This window comes from Phlebotomus papatasi, chromosome 1 (assembly GCF_024763615.1).
Source record: "Phlebotomus papatasi isolate M1 chromosome 1, Ppap_2.1, whole genome shotgun sequence".
Taxonomy (NCBI): Eukaryota; Metazoa; Arthropoda; class Insecta; order Diptera; family Psychodidae; genus Phlebotomus; species Phlebotomus papatasi.
Window position 1 is genome coordinate 23,825,243 of NC_077222.1, and position 21,180 is coordinate 23,846,422.

A 21,180-nucleotide genomic window follows, 5' to 3' on the forward strand; every position below is an offset into this window, starting at 1 on the left:
TAGATCTCGGTCATTTTATCTTAAAATCCCAAAAAATTGGATAATTTTTACCCAATATACTTCTATAATAAAGCTTTAGAAAGACCATTATATGCAATTTTCTAACATAAATCATGCATTCTTAGGAAGATAATAGTGAAAAAAAAGTATTTTAATAAAAATAATGAACAAAATCGAAGTGGATTATTCTTGCCAGATAAATTTAGAATAGATTTGGGCAATTTACTACTCTGAAATCGATTTTGGAATTGCACAAGGGGGAGATATTAGGGTCGGAAGTGGTGTACAGCTGAAAAAGAAGTGCTTGGAAGTCTTTGGAAGTGGGAGTGCCCAAAAATAAAATCTTCTCAGCCTAATTCCGAATTTTGCAGACTAAATATACGTTACTTTTAGCTCAGATGTTAAATTCGAGTGGCCGAAAAAGTTTGTTAACATTTTACAAGTTCGCCTATGAAAATAAAACGGAGTAAATAATGCTAAAATTTATTATAGATTAATTTGTGTTGTAATTTCTCCTAAGAAATATTCAGTTGAAGGTTATGAATTTATTCACAAATTTTTTGATTTATGAAAAATGTGTCTTCTTCATTACAATATAATTTTCCTTAATTTTTACAGGAGTTTCAAATTCATGTAGTTGTTCGGAAAAAAATGATTTAGCTCTTGCAGTTGAGTTTGAATCAATTTGATTTTTTTTTCTAATTTATCGTATGTAATTTATATTGGATGATTGCATAAGTTCATGGGACTTTTTCGCGAATATCGTTACTTAATGCGTATCCCGTAGGTTTCCTCGAGCATTTATGTTACTTTTTTGCTTTTACTGGTAAGATTATAATATTGTCTTACATTCCTCTAATGCTAAGTATATCCTTCTAATAAGTCGAAACGTCCTTTGAAGGATTATTACAAAATACATAAAGAACGAAAACGTGCCTTTGTAGTATTTAATGTTAGTCGAATTTTGGAAAGGTCTAATTGATGAACTTCCACTAAAAAAGCAATTTGGGAGTTTATTTAGCTCGCGTTTAAATGATTGAAGAATGGCTTAGAAAATTTCAATTTAAGGATTTATTATTGAAAAGATCAACTTTATTTTAGACGTTCTCTAACACTGATGGCAATATTGGGAGTATTCGAGTGGAAAAAAATTATCCAATAGAAGAGATTATCAAGATTTTTGAAAACAATAATTCGATCTATTTCGCTATTTAGAAAAGCTAGGATGTATTTGAAAGCGCGATACATGGGTGCCACATTTTTTCACTGAAAGGAATAAGGAGAACTGTCGGAACTGTATGAACTGTATTGATGGATTAGATCATGGATTGGATGGATAACATATTGATTGGATGTTATGAACTGTACATAACATATCCCTATATAGGCTAGTCCACAGGTCCTGTCTAGATCCAGACCCTAAACCTCTAGTCTAAAGATCATTTTACCTTGCAAACCATTTTTAGACTAAGTATCTTCTCCCTGAGTGTAACAAAAAATCCTCCAATTTTTCAAAAGCGACCCTTCTTAGACAAACACAGTTTTTTTTAAATAAAAATCTATCTTTTCATTTGGTATTAAAAACTTACAATTAGGGTATAACGAGAGGGGGCGTGGGTGGAATAGAGGGACAAAAATCACATATGTATTGCTTTATCATCGTCCAGATATTTTGGGGATTTGCTCGTTTCTGAGCAGTTTTCACTCTGAGTCCTACTTTCAGGCTCCTCGGCCTCCCTTGGCCGACTGTCTGGTTCGGTTTCTGACGTGAAACCGGCATTTTCAAAGGCAGGTGACCCCACGGCGATCGTATAGGGTGGCGGAAGATCGGAGTCTGTTGAGGTCGCCGCGGCGGAATCATAGGAAGGCGGTGCAATGCCGGCTTCCACGGATTGAGAGCGGAAGTTGAAATTATGACGAGTCTCATAGCGTGGCGGTCGATCCCGCAAACGTTGAAGGATTCTGATTTGGATGGACGACAGGGAAGCACGTTCTGCGGACAATCTTCCTCTTTCGTCACTCAAAAGTCCTTGATTTCTCGGTCTGTCTGATCTGGAGAAGCAAAAGCAGGGGTTATCTCTTTAGTGGTGGCATTAGTCAGGGGGCTTTCAGGGGACTTACAGTGATCGCTTAGAACACATCCGGAAGAGCAGGGTGGCCAAGGCTGCGATACCGATTATCAGAGCAGCTGACAGGGCGATTTGAGACGCTGTGGCAAAGATAATGTGACCACCATGGGGACATAGGAGCCCCCCATTCTCCTTCTGTTTGCATCTGGTGCAGATATTTTGGACACAGAATATATCCTCCCCGAAGCAGCAATTCTCTAAGCATGGCTGTCCTTCCACTGAAATTGTCCAGAGATCGTAAAATCTTGACAATTTTTAGAATATAAAAATTTCTAAACTTACTTGGACATCTCTTGCAAAATTCCTTCCCAGGAGCATATTCCTGAGGGATGGAGAATTCATCGCATTCACAGATCCCATTATTGCAGATCTGACTGTTTCGGCACGGATTATCTTCAGAGCAGGAAATCCCCAGAACCCCTGAAAGATATACAGATTTCAAATTATTCAATGAAAAATTCTGATAGGAGTAATAAATTTTCAATGATTGTGATCTTTATGGTTGGTTCTCACGTGAACCTCTTTATCATAAGAAAAAAACGTCGCGTAAAGCTTATACAAGTTATTTTGGATCAGAGACTTTGATAAGGCTTATTTCTTCAATTTTTAAGAAGAATTATGCAATCTATTTGCATTCACCATATTATTAGAAGATATTCAGTATCATTCTAAGTTTAGGCATGAAGATAAATGATATTTTAAAATTCCTTATATATTAAATAAATCAAATTTAAACTTCTTAAAGTATTTCTACGCATTTTGCATTGTTTTCTTAAATTCGGATTAGTGGACTACTAATGGACTGTACGTGAGTACAAATATTAGTGAGTATAAATATTTGAAAATTTTCTTTTGAGGCTAGGTCATACTTAATCTCAAGTCGAATAATTACTTTACGAAAAACGATTAAAAAAAACAATACAAAAAATATAAAATGAAAATGAAACTATGCAGAACTAATTCATCATTAAGCTTGTTTTTCACTAATATTTACACATTAATTAAGAGGTGTAAGTACACAGTTCAATCTGTACTAAAATACTAAAAACTATACACAATCACCCCGTGACCTTAAATAAAAAATGGAAGTAGTTCGTATAGTTTTATGCTGGAATAATGACTGTTCTAAGATATAAAATTTTCATAATAAACTAGGACAAACATTTTTTTAAAGTTAACTAATCTTCAGCGATTTTTTTTTAGATTTACTATTGAATGTAAAAAAAAATACAGAGAAAAATTCTAGGATAAATTGTTTTTTTTTTAATTTGAAAATAATTTGTGGCAGTTTGTTAGTTAAGCACTGAACTTATCTTCTTTTTTAGCGTACACATATGGCATATGTTTCGGGTCTTATCATTCGCTTTAACTTTGAAAAAAAAACGAAAGATTTTATATTCTTAATTTGGCTCGAAAATACGATTTCAGTAACGTAAATCAATAAAAATATTTTTACTTACGTGAGGTTAATCGGTATGACCTCTATTCAAAAATTCAGTATCCAAAAAAGCATTTCTTTTTATTAATTATTACAGGTATAGGGGTTTTATTTCTTATCAATAAATAACGCTGGATATTTTAAAATATTTTCTGAGAAATCTGAAAAAATGTATTCTACAGTTGGCATGTTTAAAAGCTGATCACTTTCTTCTATACAAACGGTTTTTTGAAGTTTTCATAATAAAGTTTCGAAAATGATAAGTCGGTAGCAGCCGTAACGCAGCATAATTGAGGAGAAAAATGTTTGAATTTAATAAATATTAAAATTATTCGTTTCAGATTGCATATTACACGCACCTATATTTTCACTTATAATTTTTCACTACATTTTCTGAAATATGCATTTCAAAATTTAAAAAATTCATCCGTTGGAGCCTGATTTTCGGAGATGGGTTTTGAAGAAAATAAAAAAAAAATACTTTTCGGTGGGTAAGATTTCTCGGAGTTTATTCATCGAACGTCAAAAAAACTAAACATTTCCTGTTAGCTAATGAGTTAAACTCATACTTGAACGGTAGAATTTTTTCATTATTTTGTTATACGCGTTTCAGACCAAAGGTGTCTACACATTATAAGAAATTTCTATCAAAAATGAGCTTCAAGAAGTGTTCTTCAAGAAAATTGCCTACACATTGGTGAGAATTTTTGACAAAAAGATGGATTCTTGAAGAAAATTTGTCTAATGTGTAGACAAATTTCTTCAAAAATCATATCCAATTGAAGGAAATTTCCATCAAGAATTTTTGAAAGAAATTATCGGCTACACATTGGAATAAAATTCATCAAAGTCATTCTTGACAGAATTCTTGAAGGAAACCATCACGATTCAAGATTGTTTTTCACGAAAATTTGTTATTTTCTGCTGGAAAAAGTGAGAAAAGCGTTTGGTGAAGTTCCTTGGGATAGTATTTAGTGAATTTGTGAAGAAAATCTTCTAAATATGCAAGGGAATAGTGTTTTTCTGGAGATGTCGTTCCTGGTGGAATCCAACCCAGCCTTGAAGGAACATTTCCTGTGATTTTCCTCCAGAAATTGCCGGAAGTTAATCCATCTGTGTATTCTTGAGGTGTTCCACAGTACAGTGGCCTCGTACTCCATGGATTGCAAGATGGATGGAAAGGAGAAAATTTACGGGCACTTTGGAATCTCTGCCTTGGTTACCAATCAAAACAAGAGCTAACCAGAGCCACCGAGGAGATCTCAATGCAAACGAGAGCTGTCCGGAGCTACCAGAAGCCATCACTTGAACCCCCAGAAGAACATCAGAATGATCTTTTATATCATTCACTTTCTCAACCACTAGGAACTCTGTGGGATTGCTTCCTTTCGAGAACATCAGAACTGGATAGCCACATGCCTTCAATTCCTCATGTCAATGGAACATGGAACCCAGTAAATAAATCAGTAGTGGAATTATTTTGGAACATCCATGGAATTTTCACAGGAATATTCTTCTATTATATTAATTTTAAAAAAAACTACATTTTTTACATAATAGAGATCCTTTATGTAATTTTTTTTTATTTATTAAGGGGTCCATCTGGAAGATGATTGCCCCGCCTTTATGTAATTTCTAATGATTATTTATAAAAAATTCCTACTTTTAATAACATAATGCAATAAAGGACTTTTAATTTAGAAGATTACGTGGATTTTTAAATATTTAGGTTTGCTTATTTTTAGTAGTGGAAAATATATCTGATGTGGGGATATTATAATATAATACAAGCGGTTTAAAATAAATGAACTAAAAAAAAATCTAGTATAATATGTTAAGAGCAGTTTCCCAAAAATTAAATAAAATTTATTTCAATTTTAATTTCGCATTAAAATTCAAATAAGAGACAGCCTTTGAAATTTATTGTCTTTTTTGATCAGTAAAAAGTTTCATTCAAGTTTTTAACGCTTGTGGAAAGGATTTTATCAATATCAGGAGGATTTTTTTATGAGATCTTAAGAGTATTTTCCAAAAATTACACTTTAAGACTCCCAAAAAAATCGAGTTTTGAATCTAGTACTTTACATTTCATTATGTTATTAAAAGTAGGAATTTTTAATAAATAATCATTAGAAATTACATAAAGGCGGGGCAAACATCTTCCAGATGGACCCCTTAATAAATAAAAAAAAATTACATAAAGGATCTCTATTATGTAAAAAATGTAGTTTTTTTTAAAATTAATATAATAGAAGAATATTCCTGTGAAAATTCCATGGATGTTCCAAAATAATTCCACTACTGATTTATTTACTGGGTTCCATGTTCCATTGACATGAGGAATTGAAGGCATGTGGCTATCCAGTTCTGATGTTCTCGAAAGGAAGCAATCCCACAGAGTTCCTAGTGGTTGAGAAAGTGAATGATATAAAAGATCATTCTGATGTTCTTCTGGGGGTTCAAGTGATGGCTTCTGGTAGCTCCGGACAGCTCTCGTTTGCATTGAGATCTCCTCGGTGGCTCTGGTTAGCTCTTGTTTTGATTGGTAACCAAGGCAGAGATTCCAAAGTGCCCGTAAATTTTCTCCTTTCCATCCATCTTGCAATCCATGGAGTACGAGGCCACTGTACTGTGGAACACCTCAAGAATACACAGATGGATTAACTTCCGGCAATTTCTGGAGGAAAATCACAGGAAATGTTCCTTCAAAGGCTGGGTTGGATTCCACCAGGAACGAAATCTCCAGAAAAACACTATTCCCTTGCATATTTAGAAGATTTTCTTCACAAATTCACTAAATACTATCCCAAGGAACTTCACCAAACGCTTTTTTCACTTTTTCCAGTAGTGAAACAACAAATTTTCGTGAAAAACAGTCAGAAGAGGTAGAGACTTGGAAATGATGGCAATCTGTCAAAAAAATTTTTGATGGAAAATAAAAAACCCAATGTGGAAGCATTTTTCTTCAAAAATTCCTTCAAAAATATGAATTTTTCTTTAAAAAATTCTTGAAATAATTCTTGATGAAATCAGCTCCAATGTGTAGACACCTTTAGGCTTTCCCGTATGCCTCTGTTTTTTTAAGTTTTCATTAGGCAAGTTTCTTTAGAACATTTTGAACATTAAAACAAATGACCTGTTAAAATAAAAAAAAAACACTCAAATTACTTGTTATTTGGAATTTTTGAAATTTGAAGATTCTCGAGAACTGAACTAAACCTATAGTCCGAAACTTTTGTATAATTATGTAATAAAAATTAATTATTAAAAATATATAGACTTCCTAACTAAGCCAGAAAATCTTGATTTTGACGTATGAGGAAGGTTTGGAATGCGAGTCGAAAGCCTTGGAGTCATATCGTCTTGTTCTAAACTGCTTCATACCCCTGGTACTATTTATTGATTTTCATATTATCGAACTGCTCGTCGGCATTTACTAAGTATTAATAAAAATAGTTTACGAGTTTGAAATTTATCCTGAAATCATATCTCTCTAACAGTTACTATTTGCCAAGACATGCATCGAAAACACATTTTTACTGAATTTAAATTTATTGCATTTAGTCATATTCACTTTCAGAAGAAATGTCAGTAAGATTGGAACCATTAGAACTAAGTGGACAAAAGACAATATTAAATGAATATAGAAACTTTGTAATCGCAGTAAATGTGATTTTTGTGATAACCGTCTTGAGACGATCTTATCTCATAGAGGGTTAATTTTTCTAAGATTTTCAAGTTTTAATATATTTTTTTAGTTCACAAAATATAAAAAGAAAATAATAATATTAAAATTCATTCAGCAATGTGATAATTTGAAAATTTCTCAGATTTGAGTTTAAATATTTACTATATAGTAAAAGCTAGATTTACAAAAAATATCCTAGATTCTTACAACCTTACACTTTGTGATTATCCACAAACTTTGAAAAAAAAAATGGCTTCAGATATTCAGAAAAAAAAAATCATTTCTTCTATGGGGCACCAAGCGCCTCGAGTGGGTCAGTGGATAGAGCAGTGGCTCTGTGACTGCGAGGTCGTGGGTTCGTGGCTGAGCGGCAGCAGAAAAAAGATTTCTCATGCCATATCGGCTTCGAATTCGTCCAGTGAATGAATGAATAGTAATGTCAATGGTGCATATTGGCAAAAAAAGTGAACCGCCTAAAAACAATAGAGGCTGGTACGAAAACGAGTTTCGATGTGAAAGTAGTACTTCAATCGATACAAATATTCGCTGTCACTGATCCCAAACACACACCGAGAAGGGATGCTGTGATATAGTAACGGCACTGATTGTCCACACAGAGCTGCGATATAGAGCGACTACCCGTATCGGGGGATAAGATAGAATAGGAGTGGGGAAGCATAAGGGGCCCAATTGGTGGCCTGGATGCATCGGAATATCCGAAATGGAGAACTGACCCCTGGCAAAATCTTATCTTATCTTATGGGGCACCAATATTGCAGTCGTCCCTAAAAAGTTTTAATTCAAAACTATTTTCAATCAAATAATGCACAGTAACTAAAATATTTTTATGGTTTTAAATTAAGTATTAGGTGAGATTCTTAACAATCTCACCTACTATAATCCTAACAAAATTTCATGTCCTCCGATCGCGCTCAAACTTGGCCAAAATGTGTTTCGCCACTTCCTGATCACGAATATATGGGGGGCTAAGTTACGTTCCCGGCCGGCCGGCCGGCCGTCCGGCCGCTCTTTGGAGCTTAATAGCTCCTAAACTAAAAAAGATATCGACTTGCGGTTTTCGGCAAAGGTTAAATATCGTATGAAAATTGCAACTTGGTGCATTGACCCCCCACCCCCCACCCCTCCTTCTGCCATTTTGAAGACACCCCTTTTTTTGTTTTCTCAATAGCTCCGGCCCTATGGCATCGAGCGGGCTCAAATTTTAGTATGTTATAGCTGGGCCTTAGAGCTTTCCATCAATACCAAACTTAAGGTCCCCCGACCCCCCTGACCCGAGCTATAAGGGTCCAAAAAAATTTTCTTAAAATGGCCATAACTCCGGTTCTAATTGTCAGAATTTAAAAAATGAGGGCTTTTTAGAAAGCTCTCGTGAAATGCCACTTTCTCTTCTAACATCGCAAGTTCATAAAACCACCGCTAGGGGCGCTATTATTAAAAAGAAAATTTTTAAATCTTAAAAGTTAAATAACTCAAAAATTCCTTATGCAATCGGGCTGAAATTTTAGTATGTTGTAGCCGTTGATTATACCTATCAAACAAAAAAAACCTTAAGTCGATCCATAACCCCTGACCCGAGCTATAAGGGGTCAAAGTTCGAACATTGACCGGCCTCTATCTCCGGTTCTAATTAACATATCGACATAAATTTTACCTTTTTGGTTTCGTCTCGATGAGCACTTTCAGATGGAAGTTCAAAAAGTCACTACAGGTGGCGCTGTGATAGCGTCAAAATTCATCGAAATTCAAAGTCACTTTTCTCAAAAGCGGCATTGTGCAAGTTAATGAAATTTTAGTATGTTGTAGTCCAGTCTAGGACGTTTCCAAAATGGTGCAAATGTGCGCTGTGGTTTCAATAGAACCGGAGATATGAGAGGTCAAAGTTCACAAAATTCAAAAAATCATATCTCCGGTTCTATGTGACCGATTTTAATGAATGAGGGCTTAAACGAAAGATCTCACCAAATGCTACAACTTTCTAGAATATTTGAACTTCGTGGGACCAACACCAGGGGCGCCACAGTCAAAAAACGAATTTCAATATCACATAACCTCAATTATCTCGACTGTCGCTGAACCGATTTTGATGATTACTTCGACATAATTGTAGAGGACATTTGTCTCTACATTTCGTCCATACATCATTTTCCACTCAGACTACGCTATCACTCCGATTTTGCCGTTTAAGTGTGAAAAAATTGATTTTTCCCATAATAACGCTTTGAAATCACTCAGATGCCAATTTGACTGCCTCTACTCCACCAAGACACTTAAAATATGGTTTTAAATGGGAAGTCCCACAGAATACAACAATTCTTTGATATAGTTGAAGTTCAACAAATGACTACTTGGGGCACTCTGGATGAAAAAACGAGTTAAGAAACAAAAAACCTCGATTATCTTGGCTTCTGAGTAATCGATGAGATCATGTTCTATGGAAAAATTATAGAGAACATTCTGGTCTACATTTCACCCATATAACACTTTTCTGTCAGTTCATCCAAATCCTTGATATTTTGGTTTAAATACAAAATTTGTATAATTTCACGAATTTGATTCAAGATAACTGAATGGCGTCTCCCAACTTCAGCTCTAAATCGAATTTGCATGCACTCCGAGTTAGCTCACGTTAAGAATCTCACCTACATAAGCCGGTTAGGATTATCTGTCCCTTTAATCTTGATTACGGTCTTAAATTGTTTTTTTTCATACTAAATCTTGCAATTTTTTAATATTTAGATTATTTAGATATTAGATCCTAATCAGCGATTTTTCTTTAATTTAACATAGCCTTAAAGTTTATGCAATATTTGACAACATTTGGGATTGGTTAGACCTTTATCAAATAAAAGATTCGGCAATAAAATTGTTGTAATGAAATCTCATGATTGTACATTTCGCAAAATTTAAGAACATTTAAGATAATCAGAATTAATATTTAAAAAAAAAGTTAGACATTTAAAGCATAAAGCTGTTTAAGCAGTTTATTACTTCTTTTTAAATTAAAAATAAATTTATTAAGTAATTACGAAATAATATCTTTTACTTAATTTACCTCGGTCTAAAAATTCTATCTAATTTGTTTTTTTTATTTTTAATGGCTCTGGTACACCTTTTAGATCAATAAAATTTCATGAAGTCGAAATTCGAAACCATGTCTTTCTCACACGATTTGCATATGACTATCTCATTCTTTCTCGTACCAAATTCGATTGAGCTAAATTGAATTTGCTGTGATATTTAAAAGAAGAAGAAGAGTGTGAGAGAATGAGATAGACATATGCAAATCATGTGAGAAAGAAAGGGATTCGAATTTCAACTTCATGAAATGAGGCGCTCGGAGCAAAAAAACTCTAAGTCGTATGCATTTCCCTATTAAAATAGCGTTTTTTTGCTCTGAGCTCCTCAAATTTTCCTGATCTAAAAGGTGTGCCGGAGCCATAAATCTCTAAATTGATGTCCAAATTAAATTATGAAAGCAAGAAGACTTTCTATTTTAAAGTCCAATCCAAAAAAATGTGCTAATTGTAACTAATTCCCTCTTTATCCGGATTATTATTAACTTGCAAATCATCAAATGATTAGATTCTGGCATAGAACTTATCATCACATCACAACACCGGACCCCGTAAATTAATAACTGCCTGCAGACAATGGTTTTTTGGGAAATGGGTTAATAAATTTACCCCGAATCTAATCAATGAAACTCTAATTTTTAATCTCTTCGACTGTAAGCATTTTTTTCTCTCGTGCGGGTAAATTTTCCACCATGATCTTCACAATTCTGTAAGCTCCCTCGTAGCATTGAGAGATTTTCCATCCAGAAAGCTTTCCTGTTTTTGTCGGAAAATTGATAATTTTTTTTCCACGCGCTCTGAACCTTCATGACTTAGTTTGTCAACAAACAGGTGCCCACTTTTGCCCAAGAAATTACTCACAATTGCTATTCTCATGTCTTTGGAATTGTGATAAAAGCCACTATCATCCCAAAAAGCAAGATAATATTCCTTCTATCTCCACTGTATGTCAATTTTGAGTAAATATTGTGTGGCAATTAATTATGGGATTGCCAGTAATTGAGGTAGACACACTATTGCGCCAATAAAATTGTTTTGAAATCTTTTTAGGACAAATTTTTGAAGCATTATTATGGGATATTGTAATGTGAATCACAGATGAGGGGATTTCTTGGGGTTTTCCCACCCACATTTGTGACGAAAATTCAGAATGATCAAAAAAGAAGTTAATCAACTGATTTCCAAAAATATCTTAAGGGCGGACAATTAACAGAATATTTGCAAGCTTTTCTCGAAACCAAGGAGTAGATTGTTTATAATGTATTGAAAATTAAGATATAATTCTTTATCAAATTATCATGTCGACAAATTATTTGGTTACAAAGAATGGAGACAGCATTAACGTAACTGAAGAAAATTTATTCCTGAATGAAGTAATTTTTTTCGAATTATTTTGCATGCATTTCGCTATTGAAAATTCTATTTTTGGATTTGTTCCCATATTGTATAGGTGCACCAAAAAGAACTATGGGGAGCTGGGGCTATTTTCGTATATTTCTAAAGGAAGTAGGACCTAGTCCTAGTCCTATTGTAATTTAGTTCAGATCCTTAATGTGTTGTCTATGTAAATTACATTACGTTAAAGTCCAGCTGCCAAAAATACGCGAAAAATAGTTTTTTTCAATGTAACTCCAGCTCACAGTAGCCCCTCTTTCCCCTACCTTAAAAGCACCAATAAAATGCCTGTAATAATTATACATAGTAGATCGAAAAGAAACTTAAGAATGATATCATTTACGCATGGCAGCGGATTGTGTTAAAAACTCTTTATTAATCGGTTTTAAGCATGGTTAAAAGCCTTATTTCAGCCATAAAGAATAAGGAATCAAGTTCATTAAAATCATTCTCATTGATCACATTTTTTTCACATTTATTTAAAAAAAAAACCGGCATCGTCTCTATTTTAATTTTGCTCAAGTCACCCAAAAATTTGATATTTTAGCTGGTCTGCACCCAGTTATAGGTTCGTCCGTATTTGAATTTCGCTCACTGTATTTTTCTAAAAATACAAATTTATAAAATTGGAAATTCAACAGAAGTATTAATAAATATTCTCTATTTTTCTCTTGAACGTTTTCAAAGCAAAAAATGTGAAGCTGTAATTTTAACTTTTTGATCCCTGATAGGGCTCTACACACTAGAGAAAAATATGTCCATATTTTAGAGTTTTTCCTACACAAGCGTAGGGAATTTTCTTCAATATGGACATAAATTTCTCTAGAATGTAGAGGCCATAAAACACTTTAAACACTTACTGAAACATTCATATAATTATTTTTGAGAGATTTCTTGAACAAGAACTTTTCTTATCTGGTAAATAATATGTTATTTTTCGATCTTCAAATGCTATAATTTATAATTTTTCAAATTTATATAAGATAAATGTAATCTTTTTGAATGATTTTAAGTGCAACTAAACAAGATAATAAATCTCTCTATTTTTATCAGCAGCTTTATAAATGGCTTCTTTACATCATATTTCTCTTAAGGGGTTACGTGTGTTACGGAAACTACCAAAACAGTATATATATATATATATTTTTAAATTTTCTTTCGGAGATCTATTTCGAACAAACTTACATTGCGATAGTCATGATTATACATAGAATAATTAATTTCATGTTAGTTTTGGAAAGGGAAAAATTAAGAAATTTTTATTTTATCTTCAACAATCTTAAATGTTAATAATATATCCTAGACCACTTTTATGGAGTTTCTCTTTTTTTGGCTAAAATCAAATGATCAATTTTTTGAGTATTACTGACCAAATAATGTGGGGCTACTTTGAGTTGTGGGGCTAAATTATTATACGGCTTTTTCGCTTATTTCTAAATGAAGCTATTTAGTCATTTCAATTATTTTATTTAGATCCACAATTATTTTGTCTATCCAAATTATATTATGTTAAAACCCAATTTCTTTTATAAATATGCGAAAAATAGGCCCACAGCTCAATGTAGCCCCACCTCCCCCTATTAAATATATATTTTTTCAAACCTTCCTGTGTTCGTCAAAGACAGATCCTTTTTCCCAAATTAAAGCAATTCTGATTTTTTCAGAGTTTCTGATCCTTGGTTTGGAGAAAATCCAAATTCTTTTAATTTTAGAAAAAAGCTCGTTTTGATTTGATTTGAGAAGATGTGAAAAGTAAGCAAACTCCGCCATCAGATATCCCTCCCGGTCACATAGTTCTTTAAACTCCTTTTATCTCAGAAATTCAGAGTCCCTCCTAACACTTTTAAGAAGATTAACAATGGGGAGAAAATGTGGAAAAGATTCATAAGGGTCGAATGAACACCTCTTCGACAGGGAACCCTTATTGACACTTTTATCAAAATGTTGAAATTTATTTAATGAATCTAATAAAATACAAGTATAATATGGCGCTTTTTCATTAATCTAAATTTTTCTATAAGGATTTGTGTTTAAATTTCGTATTCCAAATGGTACAGAGTAGGGTGTTAATAGGTCCTGACAGGAGTTCTTAAAGTGTCAATAGGTGTTCCTTTCACCCTATATTGCTTGGGAATTTACAAAAAATCATGTAGAAGATCTACAATTAATTTTTGGATATAAATAAAAATCACCTAATAACCGTTTTATTTTATTTGAAATTCATGATCGGTTCAAACGTTCTTCAAATTTGTTTAGGATTAATACACCTTTCAAATAAGTCTCTATTTGACCTAACTGGGGTGAAAGGAACGTCTATTGACACTTTAAGGACTCGTGCCAACACCTATTGACACCTTACTCTGTACCATTTGGGATATGAAATTTGAAAATTTCTGTTTATAGTAAAAGATATATTACAGAAAAACGTTATATTTCTTATATTTTACTAGATACATTAAATAATTTTCAACATTTTGACAAAAGTGTAAATAGGGGTTCCCTGTCAAACAGACGTTCCTCCGACCCTGGATGATAAGTTCCCCTCTTTAAGAGACTTTTAATCTTTTGAACTCGAAAAATCTGCTAAGATAATTTCCAAAATATATTAGAAATGACTGCATATGGCACCAAATACTCTATAAAAGTCCCTGAATATTCACACAATTTAAATTAAACACTTCTGTATGAATTCCACCTCAAATTATACAATGCTTGCATTTAAGAGGATAGTTTCTGAATTACAGCGTCAAAAGTATTTTTTTTATTATTGCTTTATCGATAAATAGACAATCTAAGAATATACCATAAAAATCTCAGAAACCAATTTAAAGTATTTCCGAAGATATGTCCGAAATTTTGTCCAATTCTCATTTTTACAATTTCTTGGAATTCGCGGGAAAGATTAAGAAAATACTTCTGACCCGAATAAAATGAGTAAAGGCTTATTCTTTTCAAAATTAAAGTGTCTTTAATTGAATTAAAATTGTATTTGAAAAAAATATTTTTTTAATATCTCATATCAAAGTCACTATTTCGTCTCAAAATTTGCATTTTTTTAATAGCCTTAAAAATGTTCCTATTTCACAATTTTTCTAAATCGGAATTTTATTCGTGTTTCGAAAATTTCATGAAATTTGATCCTTTCTTTATCCTTAAAAATCGCGAAAAACTGCCAAGTTTTGGCTTTCTAATTCAGGCTGGCCCGTTAAGTTAAAGTTTGGCCCAAATGTACATTTCTTTAAAACTTAAAAAAGTTACGTTTGCACGACTTTCTTCTTGTTTTCCTAGTTTAACGATGAAATAAATCTGTGAATAATGAATTTTCTAGATATTTTTCAGATAAGCATTTAAAACTTCGCATTGCCTGTTGTTTTTAGGAATTTCTTTGACGAGATGCTCCAGTGATACTGCAATTTTTTCTAAAAGAAATTATTTAAGCCTTTTAAGTAGGGTAAATGTCCTAATTCAAAACCATTTCCAGACGCTTTAACTTTGACAAAAGATTCAACACATTAAGTTCATATTTTTTCTGAAGAAAATTACATAAATTTGCTCCTTGACTCTTCTAGAATGTTACTGTTTAGTGAAAATTCTTTAGATATAATTTGAAAACTTCTTAAATACAAGAAAAATACGCGAGCGTAAAAAGCTTCTATTGGAAACATATTAATCCAAATGGAGACAAGGGAAAATTTCCAATTGGAGACAAACAGTGTAAGTGAAACCGCGACTAAAGGCTTCCAAAATCTTGCTGAGTTGCTCCTGAGTGCAGGATTTGTTCTTATTCCTGGTCTTTTCTCCATTACTATCAGAGACAATAAGAAAATCTCTCCAAAAAAAATCATATTTCCGGGGTTTCCTATTGACGCATTTGCAGACACTTCAGAAAAACCCTTTTTGTTCACGAAATAGGTAATTATTTCACTTGAAAACTTCACGTACCGTTAACAATAAAGATTAGCACTTAATTTAACTAAAATCAGTCAGAAATATGACATAAATGTTAAACAAAACGAATAAACAACAGTCACCTCATTGTGTTTTTCATTGGAAATCATGGTCGATCGATGAAAAATTCGATGGTAAAAACGAACACTTTTAATTTGTCTGAGAAATTAACAAATTAAAATTTGTGAATATGAATTGATTTTCGCTTTATTTGGAGCAAAATTAACTAAATAATGAGACTGTGGTATAGAAAATATATAAATATAGTAATTTAGTACTGTATTTATCATGAAAACAATGACGTTTCCATTTGGAGTAGCCAAAAAATTCCAGTTAGAGCAGTTTTTGAATTAGCTTAAGTTACCCTATGTATAAATATCTACCAAAAATGTTAAGAAGGTTGGTCGTTTTTTTTTTGCTTTAAAAAGAAACAAGAAATCACGCAAAACAGCTAAATTTTGTCCTCATCATTTAGGCTACCCCCTTAAAGCTTTATCATTAATTCGAAAAGCCTCCATGAAGCTTATGCTTCATCGTAACGAATTTTTTGAAAATTTTTATTCTTTAGGGATAAGAAAAATAATCTTCTTTGTGTAGTCAATCAAAATTTTGCTTTGTTAAGACTTAAATGATCCTTATTTTGCCTCTGAGATGTTTAAATGGAATATTATGACAAAGATCAATTTATCTTTAAAATGTTCAAAGGTAAAGTGCTGCTTGATTCTGTGATTTTTCCACCCCTCGTGGGGCATGAGAATGGAAAAATGTGGGAATCAATTTTCTTATCGGTTCTGCTCCACCTCAATTGTGCTCTTATCATTTTTATCACAGTGAGTGTAATCAAGTGAAGTTGCGATAAGTTGTCAACAGAGAAGTTTTCTCACTCTGTCTTACCACTTCACACACATTATTTTCTATTAATAATTGTGAAAAGCTGAATAGCATTAAGAGCTGCCAGACAAGTGGAAAGTGCTTCATTAAATGTGTGAAAATATTCTCTCATCCACAATCACAAGAAGCAATTTTTAATAAAGTTTTTTCCGTAACAATGTTCCCAATCATTCGTGTCATTGATCAATTATGATCATTTAATTGAATGTCAATTGTACAATCGAGCTGATTTTGCGCAATTGAACCATCCGGAAGATATTAGATATCTACCTATGTAGTTGGATTGAGCAGCCAATGTCTGGATCAAGAATGGAAACACAATAAACACACTCCAGCAGCTTTTCCACACATTTTTGGCACTTTTTCTCAAGAGCATGTCTCAAAACGTGTCCACGTACTTAGCACGAGAAATTAAGAAAAAAAACGAGAATAAAAACTCAAAAGAAAACAAATTCATGCACTTGTCACAGAAGGATCCTCATCCACTTTGGCTCATCTTTTTAGCCACCACTTAATCTCCCAATGTCCTTTCTCTTTCTCGTCCTGTTGTGCTTTGTTGCAAAACTTGGGTGAAAAGTCATGAAACTGTTGAGCAAAAGCTCCCTATCAACACCATCAACTTATCGTGCACAACAAACAACTCAACACTGACAAAAGTTCTCAAGAGTCTCGCGCTCTTATTATCACAAATTGCCAACACTGAGAATTTTGTCCACGGAACTCTCAAAATGCTCACTCTCTTGCTCTCTTAGCCACCCAGCCCCAAAGTTTGCTGATAATGAAAGCACAGAGAAGAGGAAAAAAATCACTGACCGTAACGACAGGTGATTTACCTACAATTTCTGACCCAATTTAACATCAATTACTTCATTTTCTTAAGCTATACAGAAACTATAAAAAAAATCCCTAAGTCTTAAAGTTCTTAAAGTTCATTTAAATCATGTTTTAAATGGCAAAAATGCGAAAATTCTTCCAAGTGTGAAATTCAGCTGATCGATAAGGCGTTCGAACTTGTTTAATTTTCATAATCAAAGACAATGAAGAGCGCAAATATCCAGATTTTGCGTATTAATTTACTTCATAGATTAAGTAGCTTTATTCACATAACCCAGTTCTGCAAGATAAACCCAAAAAGGCGTAGTTTATAAAGACAAATATAGATTTTTTCCAATATTTGTGTATAAGACCAATAAGTGTTGAGCAAATTACCATAAATTTGCAACACAGTAAATTAATTTTAATTATTTTGCAAGAAGGGGTTGCATATGATTCTATGGTACTAATGGCCCCTACACACTAGAGAAATTTATGTCCATAATGAAGAAAATTTCCTATGTTTGTATAAGAAAAACTGTCAAATATGGATATAAATTTCTTTAGTATAAGTAGAAGCCATGAGGTGTGCTCCCTTATATTTTTAAGCCACGCCTTCTGTAAATCTAGAGAGTACTTACCCACGTTTTTTCATTAAGGTAGATTGTGACTTCTTGTATATGCTGTGCCATTAAAATTTAATAATTTTAATGGTTTTAATATTTCCAGGAGATTAAGATTAAGATTTGTCTATGGGTCGGTTATATTCCTTGCGGAACCGCTGCACCAAGGCCACTTATTTTGGCCCATTATGCACTCCCCATTCTCCTGTTCTATCTTAACCCCCAAGGCGAGTAAACCTGCTCCATATCACAGTGCTCTGTGTGCGTTCTGATACCCACAGTACCGCTTTACATCACGGTAAACCAACCTTGGTTTGTGGATCTGGGCAGTGAATGAGTATATGTATTCGACTGAACTCTGCATTCCAAACTTATTTTCTATACCAACCACTCTTTTTAGGCGATTCATTGTCAATATTAGCATTACTTTTCCATTCATTCACTGGACGAATTCGAGACTATTACAGCAGCTAAAAAATCTGCAGCTGCCCAGTCTCGAACCCAAGACCTCACAATCATAGAGCCACTGCTCTATCCACTGAGGCCCTTTTTCCAGGAGATAGTCACGAAATAGTGGTAAATAGGCCACGCCTTTTTTTATATTTTTAGGAAATTTAGCTGAACAATTATTATAATTATTATAATTATTATTTATATGATGTGTGGACTGTTATGAAAAACAGACCACCCCGGCTAACACAAGGTAAGCTGTAAAATAAATAAAGGCATTGTACATGCTCTTAAATAATAACTTAGTCCAAGTTCATAAATTAAGTCCTTATTAAGTACTTAATTAAGGAATTTTTTGAGCGAAAGTAGTGACATCTGGTGGCAAAAAGTGGAAACTAGAATAGAGTATTCGGCGGACACATGTTAACTATTGGATAGAAAGAGATGAAACAAATTGACGTTTCAGTAAAACATAACCATAAAATATTAATTAAACACGTGAAATATTTTCATAAAGTTATCTTTCCTTTAGTGATAAATTTCTAAATTGTGAAGTTCAGTGAAATAAGTGAAATATAATTTAACACTCTTCTTTGCATTTTGATTTGGTGAGTATAACTCTATGCTCTCCCCGTAATCCCTATAGTTTGTAATCCGGAAATGTTATTTCTCCTACAATATCCCAAGATCTGTTAATTCTTTTCTTTGATGCCCCCCAACTTTCGATACGGTTGCTTGAATTTTCTACAACTGTCCCATCTTCTATTTAGTCCTTCCTTTAGTGTGTGATCCGGGAGTGTAAATTACCTACAAAATTGCCAAATTTCGATGAATCCCCTCTCCAGACTCACTAGCGTATACCGGGAGTCTCATAAGCTCACGTTTCGGGAGTCTACACTTTAATAAGTTTTACATTTAATATTAATCGTTCTATTGATTTTTTGTTTCAGATTCATCTGGGAAATATGGGAAAACTGAGGACAACAACTTTTACGTCCGACAATAGTTGCAACTTGCGAGAAAAGTGTGATGCCGGGCAACATAACAGACCAGGGTAGCAACGTTCTTATATTCACAATTAAATAGAAGTGTATTTTAGAATATTTCTTTGAGAAATAAAAAATAATATTATGAACTAAAAAAAAATATTTTGTATGCATTGGAGTAACTGCTTAAAAAGCGCTTAGTTGAAAGTCCTTAATTAAGTACTTAGTGAATATACTTTTCGTGTTCTTAATACAAACTACTTAATTAATGACTTTAACTCTTTCCGGACCACAACATATCCAGCGAACGATTTTCAGTAAAACTCACTTTATTGTAAGTCTTAGTGGTCAAATATGATACTTTTGTAGAGAAAGAATTTTCTCCGCCTCTGGGAAATTGGAAAACTCATGGGAACTCTCGTCCCCTACAGAACGCAAAAGATAGAAACTTGGACAAACTTCAATTTTCCAAAAGCCAATAATATCAATTTTGTGAAGTATTTTTGCGTGTCAAATGACTCCTTTACAATGTTGATCACTAAAACAAGAAGAATTATTGACCAGTATCTTGTGGAATGTCCAGGAAGTGCTAAAAAGGACACCCAGCTCCTGCTTGCCAACAGATACCTCAAAATATTTCACAGAATAACACTTTAACACAAATTTCTCTCAGCAGGATGTTATTGCAGACACATTAAGCTTTCTCAAGAGCCAAAAAAACACTTCCTGGACAATCAGAATTCACCAAAATCTGGAAGAATAGGAAAAACTTCCCCGAAAGCAATCTCCTTCGCTGCCAAATGTCAAAATGATCGGCCATATTGACAAAAATTTCGCTCCCGCTTGAATTTTCTTACAAGGTTGGTGTCAAAAAGCAAATGGCGGGCATTGGCGGGATAACCTTACATTTGACCTCAAGATTTTTGGGGACGAGAGTACCCATCAACTTTGAACAAGTTTTTTGAAAATTTATGAAAAAATTGTTTTTCGAATTTATGCAATCTGTAATTGTTAGTTATCATACTTATTGATCCCGAGAGGTTTTTCCTTATTCGGGTCTAGAAATATGAAAAAAGTCACAATATCTGCAAGAAAGCAGAAAATCGAAAATTCACGATTTTTGACCAAGAATATCTTAGCTCAGGAGTTAATTGGGATCCTGCAAAAAATATCCTAGATTTGGACATCCTTATAGTTTGTAATCATCCACAAGAATCGGAATTTTATCGATTCTAAATAGTCTAAAAAAATTATTTTTTCCATGGGTACCCAGAGTCCCAAAGGAGACGAAAGAGTTAACAAAGACCTTAATTAAGTACTTACTCTTAAGGCTGAGTCATGTCATATTAGTTTCTCTACTCGTCACAAAGCGCTGACGTTTGTCTCATTTTCATATATTTTTTAAGTAGTTGAATGTTCTACAACTCCTTAAAATTAAGTCATTTAGTTAAGAACTTATTAAGTGCTTAATAAGTACTTTATGTGTTAGCCGGGACACTATGTTTTCCTACCTTTCCATAAGGATAGAATTTTAATCTCTTAAGTCACCTTTTTATATGCTTAATAATTGCAGGTCACTTCTCACGTCCCCTTTCAAAAATATATCACTTCATTATTATAAGGGAACATATAACTTTAAAAAAATTGTGAAACACTTCAAGGGATTTTTTCAAGTGGTTTGTATTTGTCATCCTGAATAAGGTTTCCTCATACATTAATTGTAG

At 33.2% G+C, this 21,180-nt stretch overlaps 1 protein-coding gene and 1 long non-coding RNA gene across 2 annotated transcripts in view; one reads left to right on the forward strand and one right to left on the reverse strand.

Annotated features, from left to right (window-relative positions):
• LOC129798285 (uncharacterized) overlaps positions 1 to 21,180 on the forward strand; it is a 32,728-nt gene that overhangs the window by 9,197 nt on the left and 2,351 nt on the right. The gene's annotated exons all lie outside the window — the stretch shown is intronic.
• On the reverse strand, positions 1,539 to 17,351 carry LOC129798281 (uncharacterized). Its single transcript, XM_055841341.1, has 4 exons — positions 16,855 to 17,351; positions 2,412 to 2,549; positions 2,122 to 2,347; positions 1,539 to 2,052 (listed from the first exon to the last, which is right to left on the reverse strand). The coding sequence occupies exons 1-4, from the start codon at positions 16,958 to 16,960 to the stop codon at positions 1,638 to 1,640; spliced, it is 885 nt and encodes a 294-aa protein (XP_055697316.1). The 5' UTR covers positions 16,961 to 17,351; the 3' UTR covers positions 1,539 to 1,637.